General features: G+C 40.6%; 1 protein-coding gene across 3 annotated transcripts in view; it reads right to left on the bottom strand.

Moving 5' to 3' along the window:
- The window catches only part of scaper (S-phase cyclin A-associated protein in the ER), a 58,395-nt gene that overhangs the window by 24,664 nt on the left and 14,173 nt on the right, over nucleotides 1–19,558 (bottom strand). For all 3 annotated transcript variants that reach the window (XM_053427785.1, XM_053427782.1, XM_053427783.1), the window contains exons 14-22: nucleotides 19,040–19,180; nucleotides 18,655–18,810; nucleotides 18,424–18,566; nucleotides 18,214–18,295; nucleotides 17,975–18,127; nucleotides 16,612–16,719; nucleotides 12,412–12,548; nucleotides 7,207–7,272; nucleotides 6,732–6,858 (exon numbers count right to left, since the gene is read on the bottom strand). In XM_053427785.1, the coding sequence (XP_053283760.1) occupies nucleotides 6,732–6,858; nucleotides 7,207–7,272; nucleotides 12,412–12,548; nucleotides 16,612–16,719; nucleotides 17,975–18,127; nucleotides 18,214–18,295; nucleotides 18,424–18,566; nucleotides 18,655–18,810; nucleotides 19,040–19,180 (1,113 nt within the window). The remainder of the gene's footprint in view (nucleotides 1–6,731; nucleotides 6,859–7,206; nucleotides 7,273–12,411; nucleotides 12,549–16,611; nucleotides 16,720–17,974; nucleotides 18,128–18,213; nucleotides 18,296–18,423; nucleotides 18,567–18,654; nucleotides 18,811–19,039; nucleotides 19,181–19,558) is intronic.

Below are 19,558 nucleotides of genomic sequence, written 5' to 3'. Positions count from 1 at the left end.
CATTTCACAGATCTAAAAGTGTTTAGCTGATAGCAGACTTTTTTTTATCATATTTGTTTTGTTTGATCATCTCAAAGTCGTGCATTGACAATATTTTCTGAGTTCAATTATGACAATATTTCAATGTCATATTAGTTTTATTCCTGACACTTTTGGGTCAGCTCGTATGTTGACCATTTTAATCCGTTTTAATGAACTGATGTACGACACTTTTTTAGTTAATCTACACATGACACTGGATGCGTGTTACCCCAGTCGCTTATAAGTCTATCATGAACTAAACCAAATGGACCCAATGTTTCCACATAATAATGTGATAAGGAAATATTACTATAATCCTACAGACAATGGTAACATGACTAAATAAAATTTCATTCGACTTCCTTTGTAATAAAGGTCATTTTCTGACCTCAACGGGTAAAGTATTTATTTTTACTATTTTCTGCTTCAAGTTCAGTCCATTGGTACTGGATTTTTTTCCCCCTTTTTTTCTCGGTTGAAATACCAAAAGAAAATAGTATATATATAAATTACTTTCAGTGAGGTAAAATACATCATACGAGCGCATTAGATTTATGAACACATGTAAATAGTTAGGTCCTGCCCTCCTGTGATGATACAGTAATTGGCAGCAGGTCAGATGCTGTTGCTACAGAGTCTTATAAATCAACAAGTACAAAGCCGGGAGTGAGCGCTGACTGTCGGGCATGTTTGTGCCTGGGTCGACCGGGAGGAAAAGGAGCTGGAGGGGAGCTGCTGATGGAGGGTTTTCTTCGCGCAACTGCAGACGGCCGTGTTACACCGCGGTCACTCCTCCACCTGAAGAAAGAGGTTACAGGCTCCTCTCTGCTGTGACAGCACCCAGCCACTTCACAGCGCTTTTGTTCCTCAGATGGGAAGTTGCCAACAAGCCTGAACACATTGAGAGAGAAGCGCTTTACCAAATTACAGATAAGCTCTTCATCTGTCATTCCTGCCCGGCGCTGAGGTAACTGCTCCTCGATTCCGGTGTTAGACACACACACACACACGCACACGCAGAGAAGACGCACTCGACAATCATTTGGGGTTTGGAACAAAAACATTAACAAACACGTCAAACACCCTTTACCTTCAACATAATGAAAAATGTCTGTTGAAGCAGTGTTTGTATAAAAATCTCATTATGACTTCCTTTCTGTACATTGCCAGCAGTGTCCTTGCCTAATCAATTGGGTCTCAGTCAGTGAGCTTGGCTTAACCCCTCTCTTAACCCTCCCATCAACACACCAACCTAAAAGCTTCTAGGCTAAATGAAAAAAGGCAGCTCTTTCATAGCAGCTTATCAAACGGTATTAAAGGGGGTAACTGGGACCTGCCCGGTCCTGGCTGTCTCCTGAGAAAAGCAGGCGAGAGTTCCTTGGCTAGTCAGGGCCTTTCTGCTCTGCTGACAGATTCATCTGTTGTGATGATTGAACAATACCGGTTCAGAGGATTAAGTTCAAACTACCTGACATACTATCTTTAGGTGGTCTATGCATGCAATGGACCACAGATAACTAAAATGGCACCAAAGTATTACCATGAGGTCACAAGTTTCTCTGAAAATATAATGCTCAAACTAAAGGCTTGCTCTGTATGTTAATATCTTGGCGCTTTGCGAATGTTGATCTTTGTGCTGTGACTTTCTACGCATGTGGAAAAGCATGTGGTGATGTTATACCCTTTCTACAAACCTAACCATGCAGGGCAACAGAAACCATGTTTGTATATAATTACAGTGACAGTATATATACAAAGTGAGCCAAATTTACATACAAACATAACAAGATGAAACAATGTTTTTGTTTCTATAATAGCAGCAAACCTCATGAACTACATTTCCCAGAGACAGTTACAATAAAGATCCTCCACCCAGTGCTCTGAAAGAGACACTCCTGCACAGTGGGAAATAAACTTGTTTGCCGACTTTCCTGAAGAAGATGAGTTATGAGTTACCTTATTATGCAATGAGCCAACCTTAGCTCAAAGAATGGACGCAAGGGGAAATGTGCTAGATGCACACAGCAACTCAAACGCTCGGTCAGTGAAGTCACAATGTTTGATTCTTGGTTGTATACATGAATGGATTTCAGCCTGACAAAATTAAAGAGCACATAGGTTCAATTGTAGAGAAGTCGTTTGGTTAGCTGGGTGGTTGAACCACTTTGTCCAATAGTTGTTGAGATATTTCTATAATTTAATGTTCATATTTCTCAAAAGATGCCTCTAGCCAAATTTTGCAATCCCCTGATAAAGCTTTTCTGTGTGTGCTGAGAATAGCAAATGTTAGCGAGCTAGCACGCTTATCTAAGACGGAATATGATGATTATTATTCTGGCTGGATGTTAACATTGTAAATGTGAGTGTGTTAGCATGGTGATGATAGCCTTTGGCTGTGTGTATCACGCGACTAAGTACAGAATCAAAGAGACACCTCCTCAGCCATTGACTCTAGAAAGGATCACTACACAAATTCCACACTGCAAAGTCAAATTAATGCTCACTTGCCTTGGTACTTATCCTGCAAAACAGGTGCTAAGTTGCTTTTGTGGTCTTACTTCCAGACCTAAAGTGTGTCTGTACTGACAGATGAAATTCATGTGGCTTGGGGTAAGACCGCAAACAACGACATTTCCCAAAATGTCGGTGTGTTACTTTAAAGGTTTCTGTCTGTGTGTGGTCACAACCCAGCAGTGGCAGAAACTAATTTTCCCTTGAAAGAACAAACGAATAGAAGAAAGAAAGAAAGGAAGAAAGGAAGAAAGCACCAAGGGCTGGGCATTAAAACACAAGTGAGATGGATGGCTCGTGAATTATACAACAGGGGGAATCTTATCCAATTATTGTCCAGGGTGGCCATTGTTACCCCAGCTGATAGAACAGCAGAAGCAGCTGGTGATTCCTGTGACAGTGTCCGCAGACCGGCAGACTGGCCAGATTGCACTTTGCAGTCTCCTCCCACTAGACACTTTAATTAAGGCCGAGAGGACGGCACAGCCACGCTCGTCCTGCCACACCAACAGATGGACAACAACTGTCAGAGTTCATTAAGCCCGCCTTCAACTTTGATCTGCATCATCAAGTCACAAGTTCACTCATTCACAACTATAACCCAACAATGGCAGAGTATGACAGATCATGCTCTCCTCACACGAGTTTCATCATTACACAGTCTTAGAGAAAAGCTAGAGAGTGGTAAACAAAGCTCTGAGGGCCGAGTCGACTGGAAACCACAACAAGGCTGCTGGAATAAACATTTTAGCATTGTGTATAAACTTGTGTTTACGTGACATACTAGCATATGATTTAGAGCGCTGTGTGAGTGCAGGGCGAACATGGAATTGGATAACTCTGCAAACTTCTGTTTATTCTGTTAAATGAACCAAGATTAATCAAAGGCCAGTGCGGTGCAAAATTCAACCTACCACAGAAACCACAGACAGCCTCTAGTTGTAAACAATTGCACCAAGAATCATAGAAACATTTCCCTTCCTATTGGTCTCCAGGTGAAGAAAAACTGTTTGAGAAGAAATCACAGCAGAGAATGAGAAAATGTTATAATAATTAGAGCAGGAGGTGCAAATGTAGCCGTTATTTTATAAGAAAGACCTCACCCCTCATCCTGACTGTTAAAACTTTAATTTGCCTTCCCTTTACTGTAAACCCTACCTTTTGGGTGGACTTAAAAATCAAATAGTGCTATAAAGAGACCACATTTCCTGATGTAAATCTTTGATAGGCTTTGTTTTTTTTTGTTGTGCTGTAATGCTGTTTTTATTTTAAAAATATATTTATTTAAAAAAAGGTTAAAAAAGTATAAAAAAGAAATTTAAAATCTATTTTAATCTCTTAAAATGTGCAGTGTAATCCCAAAACACTGTTTCATAGGCCAAAGGAGTGTCATGTTACTGCTAATGATTTTTCATTCATTTATTTTTGACCAAATTTCTTTGGGTCAGCCTGTACATTCAAAGTAAAGTAAAATGTACTTTTATGATGTGAAAACATTGTGTAAATTAAAAAAGGAAAATTCACATTTTCATAAATTAACTAATTAATAAACATATTCAAAGTTGGATCGCTCATGTCTCTGTCAATTTTTTTTTGGATTGAATGCCAAATTAATCCTTTTCCTGAGATATTTCCGTTCTGTTTTTTTCCCCTGGTAACTCATGTTGATGTCACAAATATGCAAGAAATGGAGAGGCTCTCTCAGCTCACTGACTTGCCAGTATTGAATCTTGCAAGGTCTGGGGAAAATAAATAAATAGTTGCTGTTGCACACTGTTCCCAAGATGAAAAAAAAAAACAATAAGAACACAAACATTCATGGCTATTTATAAGCCAAGTCTCTCGAAGTTAAGTCACGTCATAACGTCACAAAGAAAAAGTACAGCGTCAGTACCAACTGCCAAAATAAAGAAGAAAAAGACATTTGAACATTCACCCAGGTGTCATGTTTCCATCACTGCCAATTGGAGACGGAGACGATAAAAACCTGTGTCTACTGCAATGTCATTTGACCCAGGAGTGAATGCAGATTTTATCCAATCCCATTGCAGACAAGAGCCAGATGCTAGTGGGTTTTTCAACCAGTGAAAAAGGGGCTTCACTCTGCTAAAGGCCAAGGCAAGAAACTCAGTTATCCTGCTTTTCCGCCTTTAAGCTTGTCCTCTTTCTCCTGGCCCAACCCGACTCCAATAGCTGGCAGAGGAAAATGTTAAATGGACTCTATTTACATAGTACTTTTCAGGTCTTATTGACCACTCATAATGCTTGACACTACAAGTCAAATTCAGACAGTCTGCAGTGTTTGGTTCTCAGAGCACTAGGTTAAGCTGAACTGTCATACAAGTTGCCCTTGTTCTTAGTAGATTTTAACCAAAAGCAGGGGTAAACACTTTGGGCAATATATAAATACACACCTTAATCACATAAGTGTGTGGCAAAAAGAAAAGTAGGACACACTGAGAAAAATTGGTCCTCTCAATCACCCAAAGTAAAGAAAAAAATCTGGTTTGACACAAAATAAACCATTAGAGGCCACAGAGGGAGAAACACACTGAGGTCAGAGTCTAGACGCAGCCTAGAAAGCAGGGGAAAACGTGGGGGTGGGGGGCTGGGACCCAAACAGCAGTGCGGAGGGTGTTGTCTAAGAAATTAGCAGAGAAAGTGGAGACTGAATCAGATACGGAGGAGGAAAACAAATCTTTAGGTGAGTCAATGACATGAGAGATGCTTGTTAGGTCAAATAATCCAAACGGTCCTGACTTGAAGTGACTCAGGGGCCAGACAGCCATGCTGACGGAGACTCTATTTATTTGACTTTGTGCAGGGATTAGCGAGGGAGGTGTTCCACAAACTGCCCCATTAGCCAATCACAGCTTTTGGGGTTGTTTATACAAGAAGCCTGTAAAGCAGGACTGGACAAAATAGTTTAAGAACGTGCTTTTAAACTGAATTAAAAGACAAAGCCCAAGGCACCCCAACAAAACCGTGATCTTCCTCTTCATCCTCCTCCTCTATGACCCGCTGACCTCTGACCTCCCACTGGGAGTATGCAGAGCTGAGGGGAGGAGCCCTCATGTAGTGACAGCTTGTGAGCTACTCAAATCACACTGGCCTCCTCCTCTCTCCTTACAGGATGCTGTGCCACCCACCTCAGCCACTTCTTCCTCTGGCTCTCTGGGGAAATTCGGTAATAGCCTCTCCGGCCGTCCCTCTCGTCACTGATGGGACACCATAATCTCGCCATCCTCACACCCAGAGGCATGCACAGTGGGATGTTATGATGGCTCCAACCACAACTTGACAGGAAATTTATGCCTCATTACAGGAAGTGGGCTGTATATTCTCCTCATCATAAACACAGTGGCAGGTGTTTTAATTCCTCCCCCCATTCTCAAGTTGATGTGACTTCTGCTGTAAAAAACACAATGCAACACAACCTTTGGGACAGATGTTTCAAATCAACTACAGTTATAAGCGTCTGCAATTATGGGTGACAATGATATATATGTATGCAGCTGTAAAGAAGTGTAAGAAAAAAAATCACTGAAAAAACTATTTTCCAAGCCTTTGTTCAATCACATTGTGCATTTCATCTGGAAATCCAATTTACCATTGTCTAAACTAGTGACATCTGAGTCGCACAAACCACATAGACACGAGACAATGCAAGCTCTCGTGCTAGGAAGCTCCTCTATTGGTACCATGTGGACATTGAAAACACAGTTGATCTGGTCTTCGTTAGCCAATAACCAAAGGCACATTGGTTTAGAGTAAGGGATACTCTACATTCGGAAGGTGAGACAGAGGGAGCCACAGCCAAACACAACTCTCACAGGAGAGACATGCCAAAGGGCTGGCACGGCCTGTGCACTGCTGCAGACTGTTGAGTCAACAGCAAAGCAACAAAGTAGGAAACTGAGGCTACATCCACACAACTATGTGTTTATTTGAAAATGACGTTTCCAAACAAACTCTTCACATAAGCTTTTCGCTCCATATGAGCTTAAATCCCCATCCAACACATCTGAGAGCGCATATCACATGAACATGCATATCATTGGGCATGCGTGCGCCACTGTAAACAGTAAGTCATGCGTGTGCTGGTGTGCACAGGAAGCGTTTGGCTGTTAGTTGCTGAAAGAGCTTCAAATGACCCTAGACTCAATCACACAGTCTATGTGATCTGATTGTTGCTTTACCTGTTTCTCTAAGATGCGAGAGACCTCTCCAAGAGTTCTGTCCAGACCAGACACTTTGTTGTTGGCCCACTGGCCACTGTCTTGGCCCTGCAGCTGCTTCAGCAGGTCTTTCACCAGGCGCTGCAACCTGAATGTGCAAGAGCAAATTATTAATTTTAAATCAGTTGGTAATCTTGGGTTCCAAGCTGCCTCAAATGCTAAGATTTGCTGATATGAAACTAAATATATTGAGTTTTGGTCTGTTGGACGGAATAAAAGATATATAATTGAATACATCGGCTTGCATTTTGTGATACTGTGAAATTAGCATTTTACGGAACAAATGCTTAATTGAGAAAATAAGCAGCAGATAAAAAAAATATTTAAGAATAATCATTAGTAGCTGCACTAAAACACGGCTTTTTAACAATTAGAGTAAAACATTTGAGATGAAGAAAAATTTATATTTTCCAGTTGTGAGACAGAAAGCACTTACTTGGCCTTGTACGGGGATTCGGGGATCTGTGTCTTTGCCTCCATTGACGTCTCATATTCCTTTGCCCTGTAGAGGGGGAAGTAGGAAAAAGTCTTTGAATCCCAGAAAAATTATTTGGCCTGTCAGTAAAGATCACAATGGATGACAGTGTGAAGAGGAAAGAAAAAGTTCAAGCCGAGTTTGTTTATTTGGCCTGTCAGCCGATAACCACGTTACTTGACTTAAAAATAATCAGACGCTGGTTCCAAAGGGACAAGTGTTTCTGCTGCCATCGACTCATATCACCAAAACCTAAATCTAACTTTAAATCCTCCTGTCTTTAAGTCAAATTAAATGTTTTTACTCCACTTGGCAAATAAATACTTAAATTTCAAGCCAAAGAGCCATTATTTTGAATTGTCCCTTCCTGAAAGGTCATGGTCAGTAGGGGAGTGGCATCTCTGTGGCATCAGTCCAAGAGCCAGACTGAGAAACACAAAACGTCTGTGTTTGTGTGCGTGCCTGCATGAAATTGTATGTGTGTGTATCTTTGTGTGTGTTTGTATCTGTCACTCAGGTATTCCCAGACATGATAAGTAACTATTGATCAGAGTTAGATAGAGCGTCTTCCTGTTACCCATCTCTACACTGATAGGATCAAACACTTCCTGGAAAGAGGGGGGAGAATTTGTCCCGGCAGACCTAAACTGGGCCAAACCAAAGCCTGACCCACTGTTCACAATCTCTTGTATTCAAGGGCGGTCAACCAATCACACAACTGAACAACTCACATCACTGCAAAATCCAGAACAATGAGATACCAAAACCCTTCCGGCAGCTAAGCCCAGAATGAATGTTAACGTTCAGAAAGATGGTTCATTTATCACTGAACTTGTTGTTCAATGCAACTAAGTGTTAATATACTAGACGTCTTAATATGGCTGTTAAAAACTGTTTAAAATAAATTAAAGCCATATCTCAAATACTTATCATTTGGTAAACTTCATTTTTTAAATAACATAACGGTAAAAATGAAATGTAAAAAAACAGCAATTTTACTATTTTTCAGAGCAATAAACCCTTTTACAGAATGAAAAACAAATGGCAATAGACTGGATAAGGATAATGATATTCTTTCATTTCACTCTTTAGCACAAACTCTGAATAGGGATTTTCTGTGTCCTATGAGCAGACTAAATAAGTAGCACAGACTACCTAACCAGGGTAAAAAGAAAGAAACGCCCCACAATTCATGATTGTCAGTAGCAGCTTATGTGAAAGGGACCTCTGGTAATATATATATATAAATATAGCAGTGATCAGCAATAAAAGAAGAACGCATAAATAAGTGTCGGACTATAAATTGTTAATAACACGACAGATATTGATGCAGTATGCGTTTATTTATTTAACAGAAACACACTTTGCTCTAAACACAGTCAAGACGTGACGACAATTAACACAACACAGACAAGGAAGAAAAACTAAACCAAGCATGATTTCAGTGGCGACTAAAAAAAACAACCTCATTGGCGGAGGTAGCAGTAATTTTAAAATACACAGTCCCACCTATGTGATTCCTTGGCCTTGGCAGGACAAATTTAGGTTGTCTTCTTCTGGTGTGTACTGGACTCTAAGTCTCCTGATTCTTTCCATGCAAAACGATTAAGATCCCCATGTCACTGGGACAGCTATTGACGTAGAACTGGTTCAGACTTGTGTTTATGGCTGTATAGTGTTTCCAACACAAAGGAACTATTACTATGACTACTACTATGATGCTATAGTTGAGGCCAATGGTAGCAGGGACGAATTGTATTGGACTTGGCTGCAGCACTGTTTAACCCTGAAACTCAAAAATAGTTTTCTGGACTTTGGCATACTGGTGAGTAGATAATGAATGAATTTGTATTTTTGGGTGAACTATCCCTTTAAGTGGACTTTTTTAAGTTCAGAACACATCCTAACATTATCCAACAGGCTCCAAACAATAAAACTCTAATAAAATATTATCCCTCAAAAACAATTGCTATAAGAGATGATTAGTCAATGCAATTAAGGGGAAAAACAAAGGCTAAAATGTGTGTGCGCGGCTTTATGACAGAGAAAAGTCCAGCGAGAACCACTCACATTTTACGGACACCATACGGCGTCCCAATAAAACGGCTCATTTCCACCTGGTGGTGAAGCGGCTCACCTTTATGTTCACTGAGGCTCTGTGTTATTTATGACCTCTGAGAGCCTGCTGCCTTTGAGTGCTAGTGGCGGCAGGGCTGCTGCACGAGTGACGGTGAACAGAGACGGATCATGTTGTCACTTTCTCAGTACCGCTGAGCCTCACAAGGCTGAAACCAGCAGCACTGAGAATAAAGCAGTGTGGCAGAATAGGCGCTTCAGCCTGTGGCTACGAGTTACTCCTATTTTGAATAAATACTCTCTCGTGCACGGCGTCATATCACTTCTCTTTTTAGAAATCACACTCATGGTCATATCCACAGGTCAATCACGATAAGAGATACTAAAGTCTGAAATATGTTCGAGGGAGGCCACCCAGACAGGACACTCTGCACGAAACGATGAAAACAACAGAATAAAACTGACTGCACACAAAGCTTTTATCATTTGGCCTTTTGCAAATCATAAATAATAGCTAGAGGGAATGGGTCTTTTGAAAAAAAATAAAAAAAATACTTAATTATTAATCCTGATCCATATAAAATATAAGGAATAGAGACTGAGTCTGCACTGAGCCAATGTTGTCCATTATCAAATGTGCCAATAAAAAAATACTTAAAAAAACACATTTCTTTTCATTCTGAAATGTATAAATTTGTCTTTGCTATAACTCACAACGCAGAATTTGAGAAACTGCAATGGAAGCATGATATCTAAATAAATTGTGTTCCTAGAGTTGATGAATACACTAATCCAGAGTACAGGATTTGATATCCTGTACACCTTGGGAAAATTAATGTTTACTCTTGAGAATTGAAGATAATATATTTCTTATTAACTGTATAAAATGCATTACGTATGCTCTCTATATTCTCCCTTTAGGACCATGTTAATATACCTTCCATTATGTCATAAATGGAGTGCACTTACATTGCACTTTTCAATCGGAGTAGGACACAGCAACTTTACAATACCTCTCACTCACCCTAACAGACACACACACACAAACACTCAGGCCATTAGTGGGTAATTTGAGATTCAGTGTCTTGCTAAACCTTTGAACAACCAACTCTGTGATTCTTGTACAATACAATAATATATACAATCTTGTACTCTACTTCTTAAGCCACAACCGCGTCATCAAGTTGGTTTATTGTGACTATATTTAGGATTTCAGTTCTTTCTGAGGTGTGTGTGTGTGTGTGTGTGTGTGTTTCTTTCCATGTTCATGCTCTACTGCGAACACTAACAAGAGAATAAAAAGACCATGGCTGTTTTGGGAGTTTTTGAATGGATTTCAGGGTCAGTTTTTGGTTTTCCAATAGCAGACGTTGACCAAGCACAACATTTCCCGAGCCAAAAGAAGAAAAAAACATGTTGCTGGATTTGTAATGAAAAGTAATTTATCCATTTTGTAAATCAACCTCTCACTATGACCAATAGGAACTGAGTTGAATATAGTTTTCTGCCAAAGTTCAAACTGTCTTGTTTTTTTTCACATGAGATATTTTCTGCAGTGTTTGTTTTGTTTATGTTTTCTTTCCGAACGCTGGGACTGGATAGAACTCCATCGGGGAAAAAAGGCAAGTTCTAGCAAAGTTTCAATCCAAATGTGATGACTGTGATGACAGTTGTGGGGTTGTTTGCTTATAATTTGAGCCTGACCACTTCACAGACGTATCGGTATCGCCGTTTGTGTTTGCCAATATGCGCCGATGTGTGGTGTGTGTAAGTAAAGCAACCATTTCTTTCCATGTTCATGCTCAAAAGCTAACACTAACAGGAGAATAAAAACAACTCAACTATTTTCAGCTGTGGTGTTTACTTGGTGCTTACTTGACTGGTTTTAATTTGAGTTTCAGGGCCATTGTATGGTTTTCCAACAAAAAAGAAAGCCCATGGATTTATAAGGTAGTGTATGTTTAGTGATTGTGGGAATTTGTGAAGGATATTTGCTCTTCTTCTCTCACTTTCCTCTACAACAAAAGATTAATATTCCTCATAAGCAAATACGACTATAGATGTCTGTTATTTATTCTGTTGACGTGTGTACCTTCATCACCCAAAACCATGTTCAAACCCCTTAGAAATCCCCAATTGTATTCAAGTAATGAGACTTTTGATTTTGGTCACCCTTTAAATGCGTAATTTCCACTTTAACCGTGGCTTTGCCCGTCTTTTCTGCAACTTTCAGGGAAACCACACGAACAACCCTAATACTGGATCATGATTAATCATTGCTGTTTGCAGCGTAACATGAATTAAACTTTAATGCGTAACCGTAAGCTTGATCAGGTAGATGTTCATCTGCAATGGTGGTAAGGAAAACAACTCCCACGATCCCACACTGCTTCACAACTATCACACAACTTCACAACTGAAGTTACATATTGTTCGTCTGATGTTTATTTAATGTAATCAATGAAAGAGTTTGATGGAGTCATATCTTGATTTCCTTTTTAGTGTGCAGAGGTCCAGTACATCAGAGTTACACTAGTCACTGTGGTTGAGGTGCTATCATACATCAAACAGTGGGTATTTCCAACAGTGTCTCCTTCCACTCCCCTTCCCTGTTTTGACAGCCGGTTAAATTGATTGAGCTCAGGTCCAGGTTCTGACACACAGCAGCTTTGCCTCCTATTTGTTGATTACTATTGATTTTCTTTGATACTTCATTTAAAAATCAATAACTCCGAAGAAAAATAGGCATGGCTCATACATAGTTAAACATACATCCTGTACACTGACGGAGGCTTCGGGTTTGGCATTACCCTGGCAGCAATTTGGAGGAAAGCTCTTACAGGTGAAAGCTTGAGGCTACGCATCGATTTGCAGTTTTGTTCCCCAATCACAGAAAGTGGTCATAAATTAAGCTCATCAGAGTTATCTTGTGGACAGCCATGATGCACATAACATCTGCTTTCCATCTCTTTGTCACTCATAAAAATAGAAGCCCTGGCACAGTTTTGAACCTCTGAGAGGATGGAGAGAGGTGGAGAGAGACAGACTGATAAGACAAAGAGAGAGGCGGAGAGAGAAAATGGTTGTTACCTGGAGTTCATCCTAGCGCGGAGCTTCTTCGCCTTCTTCCGCGCCTTCTGCCTTTCTTCAACGTACTTCATGTTCTCAGAAGAAACCAAGCAGTCCGTCACTATGTCCACAATGTATTTTTTCAAAGAGAGATGCTCCTAGAGTAGAAAAAAAAGAAAGCAATATAATGTAGGCAATGATAATTTCAGGAATGTTAGCCATTATCAGTAACTCTGTTTACATGGACACCAATATACTGATGTTAACCAGCTTGAGACAATAGTCTGAATAATATGCTGCCTTGTAAACAGCATTTTTTGATTACCTTATCAGCCCAGAATAAAGATATACTCTGAAAAGGTGATAATCAAAGTATGACATGTGGATTTTTTTTTTATCCTAGTCACTAAATAGGACAGTTACCAACAACTTCACGACAGAAAAATCAAAAAGAGATGTAGCTTGTGCAAAGTCTGTGTCATGAAACAGGAATATGAATTAAATATTCCATTAGCAACTCACATAAAGACCATCATCGAATAATGTCTCATTCAGACTAGTAAATAGTCTGAATATTGGTGTCATTAAAATACCAACTGTGTATGTAACTGTTTTTGCAACACAAAAGTTAAGATAACTGAGGAAAAGGGACAATATACAGTACTACCTTAATTTAGGAAGGCAAATGTGCCTTTTACAATTTTCATTGTTAAAAAACACAGAAGAAAATATTACCCATTGTATAAAAGGTTGCTCATTTCAAAGTTTGCACTGAATGTATTGTGTGACATGTAGTTCTACACCTATCAATATCACCACTGTATCCTGCAATTACTTCCAATAGTCTACAATCTTTTGAGGCAATGGATAGCATGGATATGCTAAAGGGGCTAAAGGTGTTGCTTCCTGTCTGGCCCTGTCAGATGATTCTGATAGTTCCACCAGGAGACGAGGGAATGTAACACAATTTGAACAACATGATGCATGTGCAAGAAAGCAATTACCCAATTAAGCTGTCATCCAGCACCCCAGAGAATAGAATGACCTCACAGATAAAGGTTTTTTCCATTCAGCTGTCTAGCTAAACCTGTGTGGGAGATGCCATATACCCTTTGGTCAGTGTTGTCAGTGCACCCGCTGTCTGAATAGGGGTTTTACAATAAAGGTTGTTAGAGAACAGGTGTTCTTTAGGGGGCTAAATGTGCAAATGTGAATCAGGGAAACTCATCCTAATTATCTTTACCATTTAGAATTTAAGAGCCTTGAAAATCTATTTTCTAAATAAATACACAATATTATGCGTTCAAACAGTACTGGTTATTTTACGAGCAAGATTTTCTGTAATGGTTTTTTTATGCTTGGGAATATGAGAAAATGTCCATCTCTGGTGGGATGCAACTAGAGTTGTGGGGTTGTTTGATGATAATTTGATGCGGTTTGATTTATCGCTCAACTTTTAAAAAACACATCTAAACCACCAAAGTAGGAAATAAGCCATTTGATTTGACAGACAGGTTGCTTGTCATATTTAAACCAGTCTTGGCAGGTCCAGATTTGACTTGAAGATGGGTAACTGGTCCGGTCCGGTACAGAGATTTGTGGGCGGTTGTGGGTTTTGCAAATTTTGACCCGTGCTGGACTGCATCATATTTTCTGTTGCTAGCATAAATGGGAGATGCATAGTTTGAGTTTAAGAGACAATCAGACAGGTGATGAACACTGAACCACTGTCACAAAGCAGCAGAAGAAACTGGCCTAAGGGCAGTGTTACTGCACAACCCCACAGATTGCCTCTGGTTGCAGTAATGTGATACCACTCTAAACAAAATAGACCTATCACAGACCTAAATGACAGCTTTCACAAGTTCTAATTCTATAGGATATATTCATTCACTGCCTCTTGTGTCACATACAAAAGGCCTGAGAGGTAGGCTTTCCATTTGGTGTAGAGCAAACAGCTGTATGTCATGTTGGCTACTAGGTAAGATGCGATACTACTATTCTGGGTTGGGTTACCATCACTACAGTGGTTTACATGACATGTTTGTATTCCACTGCATCCTATCAGTGACATTTAAGGAGGGGGCAAATCAAACAAAGACGAACTGAAAGCTATTCACTGGATCTCTCTCTTCACAGGAGCTTTGCAGCTACAACTAGATGACAGATCTCAAGACAGCGTGGGGAGGGAGAGACTAGCTTCAGCTGGCAGTCTGGATATTTCATCAAGGTTCTCAATTTGTCATCAGTCGAGCTTCAACGACAAGACCTTAAGGACTATTTAGTGCATTTGGGAGGTCAGCTCTGATACCCTCTGTAGCATGGATTCCTCCTCTGACCGTCCTTGCCGAGCACTTATAAATAAGTTGAACAGAGGAGAGGCCTCTGCAAAGCTGCTTTCAGACATGAACTGAAATATGGATAATCTACAGAAATTATCCGAAAGGGTTGTACGTGAGAACACAGTCAGTTGTTACAGACACTCTCTGAAGTTTTCGCCTACAAGCACCCTAGTAAAAACTGCAGATATTGTTCAAGTGAGCCCAGGAAAGAATAAAGCGGGAGATTATCTGTGGTATTCACAGCGAGCGGGTGTCTTGGTGACGTTTCTAACACGCAAAGGACACAAAACTGAAAAAAATTTAATTATACAAATTTCTCAAAATGAAAAAAAGATGAGCCATATACGTAGAAGACCCTGATAAAATTGTCAACTTGGAAAGACAAATTTCGAGAACTTTAGGTGAAGCCTGTGTCTATGTGCTGGATGTGTTACTCCCAACAAGCATTAATACATTATGTCCTGCCTCCTGCATGCCGCGACCACCTAGCATGAACAATACAGAGATTTTCCTCTTATTGAGAATGCGTCTGGCTGTAGGATCTCCTGTTGCATTATTCATATGTGAAAGACAAACTACAGAGAAAGTGCTGACCCCATTATGCTGACATTTTCCGGAGTCCATGTCTGAAAACGGCTTAAGAGAAACCACCAGTTCTTTTAAGACATCATGTTTAAAGGTGATCAAAAAATGATGTCCTGAATCCATGCATATACATAACTGCATCCTATCAGACCAGAACAGCAATAACAGGGATCGCAATCCCATGTGTTCTTCCTGCACATTCATCCTGCAATGCGCTTCTGATAATCACTGTGTTAAAATCGAACAGTCTACCAGAATGACAGAATGTGAAGGCGCAGGGGGGCGCTCGCTGCCCACTTCCACAGAAAAGCTACGCAGTGACCTCTGCATGGTCGAGCCAACTGTCTTCATTTTAATTAAAAATCTTTCATTGCACAAAGAGTTATGGAGCTGCAGTTTGAAATAGTTGGCAGTAGCATGAAAGAAATTAAATTTAATATAAATAACAAGGGGGGCACATATAAGTCTGATCTAAACAAAGTCTTCAGACATGATTAGCTTTCACATATAATAAGAAAAAGAAGTTCTGGGAATTTAAATATTAAAGATACATCAGTAATAGCCCAGAATAATAACATACCTGTCAAGCAGGTTTAGCCAGACGTGGGATAAGACAAGGACGACTTGAGTTCAGCACAGCCTTAAACTCTAAATAATTAGTATTGACAGTAAAATGGAGTGTGTATATGAAGAAGTGCTCATATATGAATTGTTTATAGGGCTGTATTGGTGAAGTGCTTCTCTCCATTGCCTTGTTTATCTACTGTCAAAAAAAAAGAATGACCTGCATTTGGAGAGGAAATGATTTAGAGTGAAGGAAAGAGGGGGTATCAATTATTTCCCACTGAAAAAAGCTTTGAATGAAGGAACTGCTGGGGCCAAAGGTGCTGCATATAGCACCAACAGTTGTCAGCCTCACAATGAGCTGCTGCTGAAAGCCAATCTCATATTGCAGCCTGAGAGAGGTTACCTTGCATTAATGAGCTGCCTTCCCATGGAAAGCGCTCCATGACAAAAACAGCCTGGAGACAAGGGGGTGATGTCACCCCTCCACTGAAGCACTGAACCCTAACTGTGTACATTTCAAGGCCCATTTGTAATCTCACAATGCCAGCAACAGAGCCTTGGCTGTGTACAAGGGGAAGCATAAACAATAATAACAGCCACAACATAAAAGACAACCACTGTGTCTCTTTGTCTTTTTTTTACATGACACAAGCAGGGGCAGCGGTGCAGAGTTCTTTGACGGGATAAGTGGATGTTTGTTCGTGGCAGGGTGTGGTTTGATACGCACCACTTCCTCGTCAGAGAGCTCCCGTCCCTGGATGCTGCTACTGTCTCGCACAGCCTGTTGGTGCGTCTTGCCCTTGGTGTGGCTGAACAGGTGCACCTCCGAGGCGATCTGCAAACACAAACACAGCGGTCAGAGGTCACTGCTGCGGACACAATGGAGACGGGAGACGGGAGGCAGGGAGGGGTCAACGGAGCCCCATGGGACCCTGGTGAAACGATATACAACATGGGCTCTTCCATGGGACGTGACCTTGCCTCTTCCAAAACAACATTTGAATGAAAGGAGAGGAAATGGGATTTGACATGTACAACATTTAGTACTTAAATACAAGTTGAATATTAAAAAGAGTGTTTTCCCAATAATATAGTGGAGGTCATGGATAAATAAATGCAGTTCTGTGAAACCGTAACAAAAGAGGCAAGGTTTGTTTTCTCATCTCTGGAACAAAGCCCATTTAGAATGGTTTGTGTTTAATGTCATTAAATAAAGTGCTTTCTGCTGACCCATCCATGATCTCTGGTGTCAGATGCTGGCCAAGGTCATCATGCGTTTTAACAAGATTTCCTCATGCACCCCCCCAAACCCCTTTTTATCTGATGCTGCTTTGAGGACTCAAGGTGTTTCACCCTTGTAACCGTGGCAGCAGCTCCATGAGAGATTAACGCGTCTGCTTGTTGGATTTGCTCATTCAAATGTGCCCTCTTCCAAAAACCCTCTGAATCGCCTACCAACCAGAGTTGTATATGCATGCAGCTGAACAAATAACACAGAGGAGCTATTGCAGTAAGTTTCTTTTTCTTTTCCTTACATATATACAAACCAAAGACACACTATAGGTCGTATATAAAAAATGAACAACATGTCACCTCTTCCTCCCCTGATCTAGAAATTAAATCAAAATGTTGCACGAAAAGGCGATGGAGTTTCTCCCCATTTTTATAACAAGGCTTAATTCAAATTCAAACAAAATTTTGAACATATGTCAGTATTATAAGAATGACCTTAAGTAACAGAAACCATCTATGAGAACAAATTCTGTGACGTGTATACCAAATTTTTAGGTTAGGCCATGTCCACCAACATGGAGGAGGATAGGTTGATGACACCAGGCTGTGGCTTTGGCGTTTTGGCTTCACTTTTGGGGAGCTGTCATGTCGTCCATCTTTATATACAGAGTGTGATAAACACACGTTACTTTCACTTTAATTACAATCTAGGATAATTTGAAAGTAATGAGGATTTTGTAAAAAAAAAATTCTCAATGATAGAAGTCATAGTTTGCTGTTCAATTCAACACTGTGCATACAAGTCAAGGGCACCAATAGACATCGATCAGCCCTGACACAGATAAAACTGTACATACCACAACGCAACACAGGGAGCACTGTTTCTTGCGCTCGTATGGTGTCAGTTTGGGGGCGTAGTCTGTGTTCGCATGTCGACCACTGCTGAGCTCGGCAGCCTTCTCCTTCCTCTGCTCTATTTGCTCCATGTGCCTACGGCTGCTCTCATCGTGCTATGGAAGAAACCAGAAACCAGGGGTTATTTTGGAAATGGGGATTCCTACATAATGTTTGTTAGAGAAACAAGATAGAAACTCACCTTCATCTGAATTTTCTTCTGTAGCTCCTCCATGGCCTCCTGTTGAGCAGCACTAAGCGCAGCCATACGCTCCTCTCGGTCTCTTCAGACGGGATGTACAAAAAGCATTGTGAAAAAGTTTTTCATTGCTCTACTATTAAAAATCAAACAAGGATTGATGCAGCCATTTTTGTTTACATGTATTCACTCCCATACTGAAGTGCTACAAACCTGGCCCTTTCCCTTGCTGCATCTTCTCTCGCTTTCTCTTTTTCCTGCCTCTGCTGTTCGATACGAGCCTGCTGCTCTTTCCTCCGCATCATCAGCTCTTCCACTCTCGCCTGCCGGTCTGCCTCAAGGACTCGTTTACGCTCCTGCAGAAAGAGGAGAAGAGAATGAACAGGTTATGACAATTATTTGTGGAAAATTTAAATTATAATGGACAATTGTTTTTTGCGTCACCTGCACAGCCTCATCTCTGGCCTGTTTCTCCTCCTGTCTCCTCTGTCTGTCCTCCTGCAGCTCATTTAACCGTTGCTCATACTCATTTAACTTGGCCAGGGCATCGTGCCTCTTATTTTGGGCTTCCAGAGTGTTGATGAAAGCAATTTCATTCACCTGTACAGACAGATAAACATATGCAGTGTGTAAAATTACAAATAAACATGAATGCATACATAAATAAAGAATGGAGGTATCAGTTTGCCTGTATGCAGCTTTCTATTTGTTGTATCTGCTAATGTAATAATAAGAAATAAAAAGGTATGATTGCAGATGTCCACTTAATTCATAAACTTCTCGGTCACATGCATATTGTTACAGCTTTTCAGGGGATCCCCTCCTGTACCTTGGCCTCTTCTTCTTGGGCCTTCTTTACAATTGCCTGGAGCTGGAGCTCTCGTTTTAAGTCTGCATGCAACAGCTTTTCGTCCATCATCTTCCGACGTTGCTCCAACAGCTCCTCCTTCCACTTCATCACCTCCCTTTCCTGTAGAAAGTGAGAATGAGACAGAAGCTTGAGTGTTAAAAAAATGTACAGCACAGACAACGGATTCTTTGATTGGTCAGTTGCTACCCACTCCAGTGCGTCCCCCCTGGGATTAATGTGAATATACACCACTTCATGCATTTATGTGGTTAATCCTGATTTATTCTAGGACTCACTCATCTCACTATGGCTTGGAGAACAAAAACAAACTTCATGAAAGGCTGTTGATTTTGGCTAGGGGGTCTCTCTCACGACCGTCTGCGGCCAGCTGGCCTGGATGCGACTGGAGGGGGTTATAATATTTAGTGATTCTATCAGGCAGCGTGCTGACAGAACCTCTCGTTGTGAGTCAGACTGGCCGTAGCTTGCGAGGAGTTT

Source organism: Pleuronectes platessa, chromosome 7 (assembly GCF_947347685.1).
Source record: "Pleuronectes platessa chromosome 7, fPlePla1.1, whole genome shotgun sequence".
NCBI lineage: Eukaryota > Metazoa > Chordata > Actinopteri > Pleuronectiformes > Pleuronectidae > Pleuronectes > Pleuronectes platessa.
Note: the sequence above shows the minus strand (reverse complement) of the source record. Positions and strands in the feature narration are given on the sequence as shown.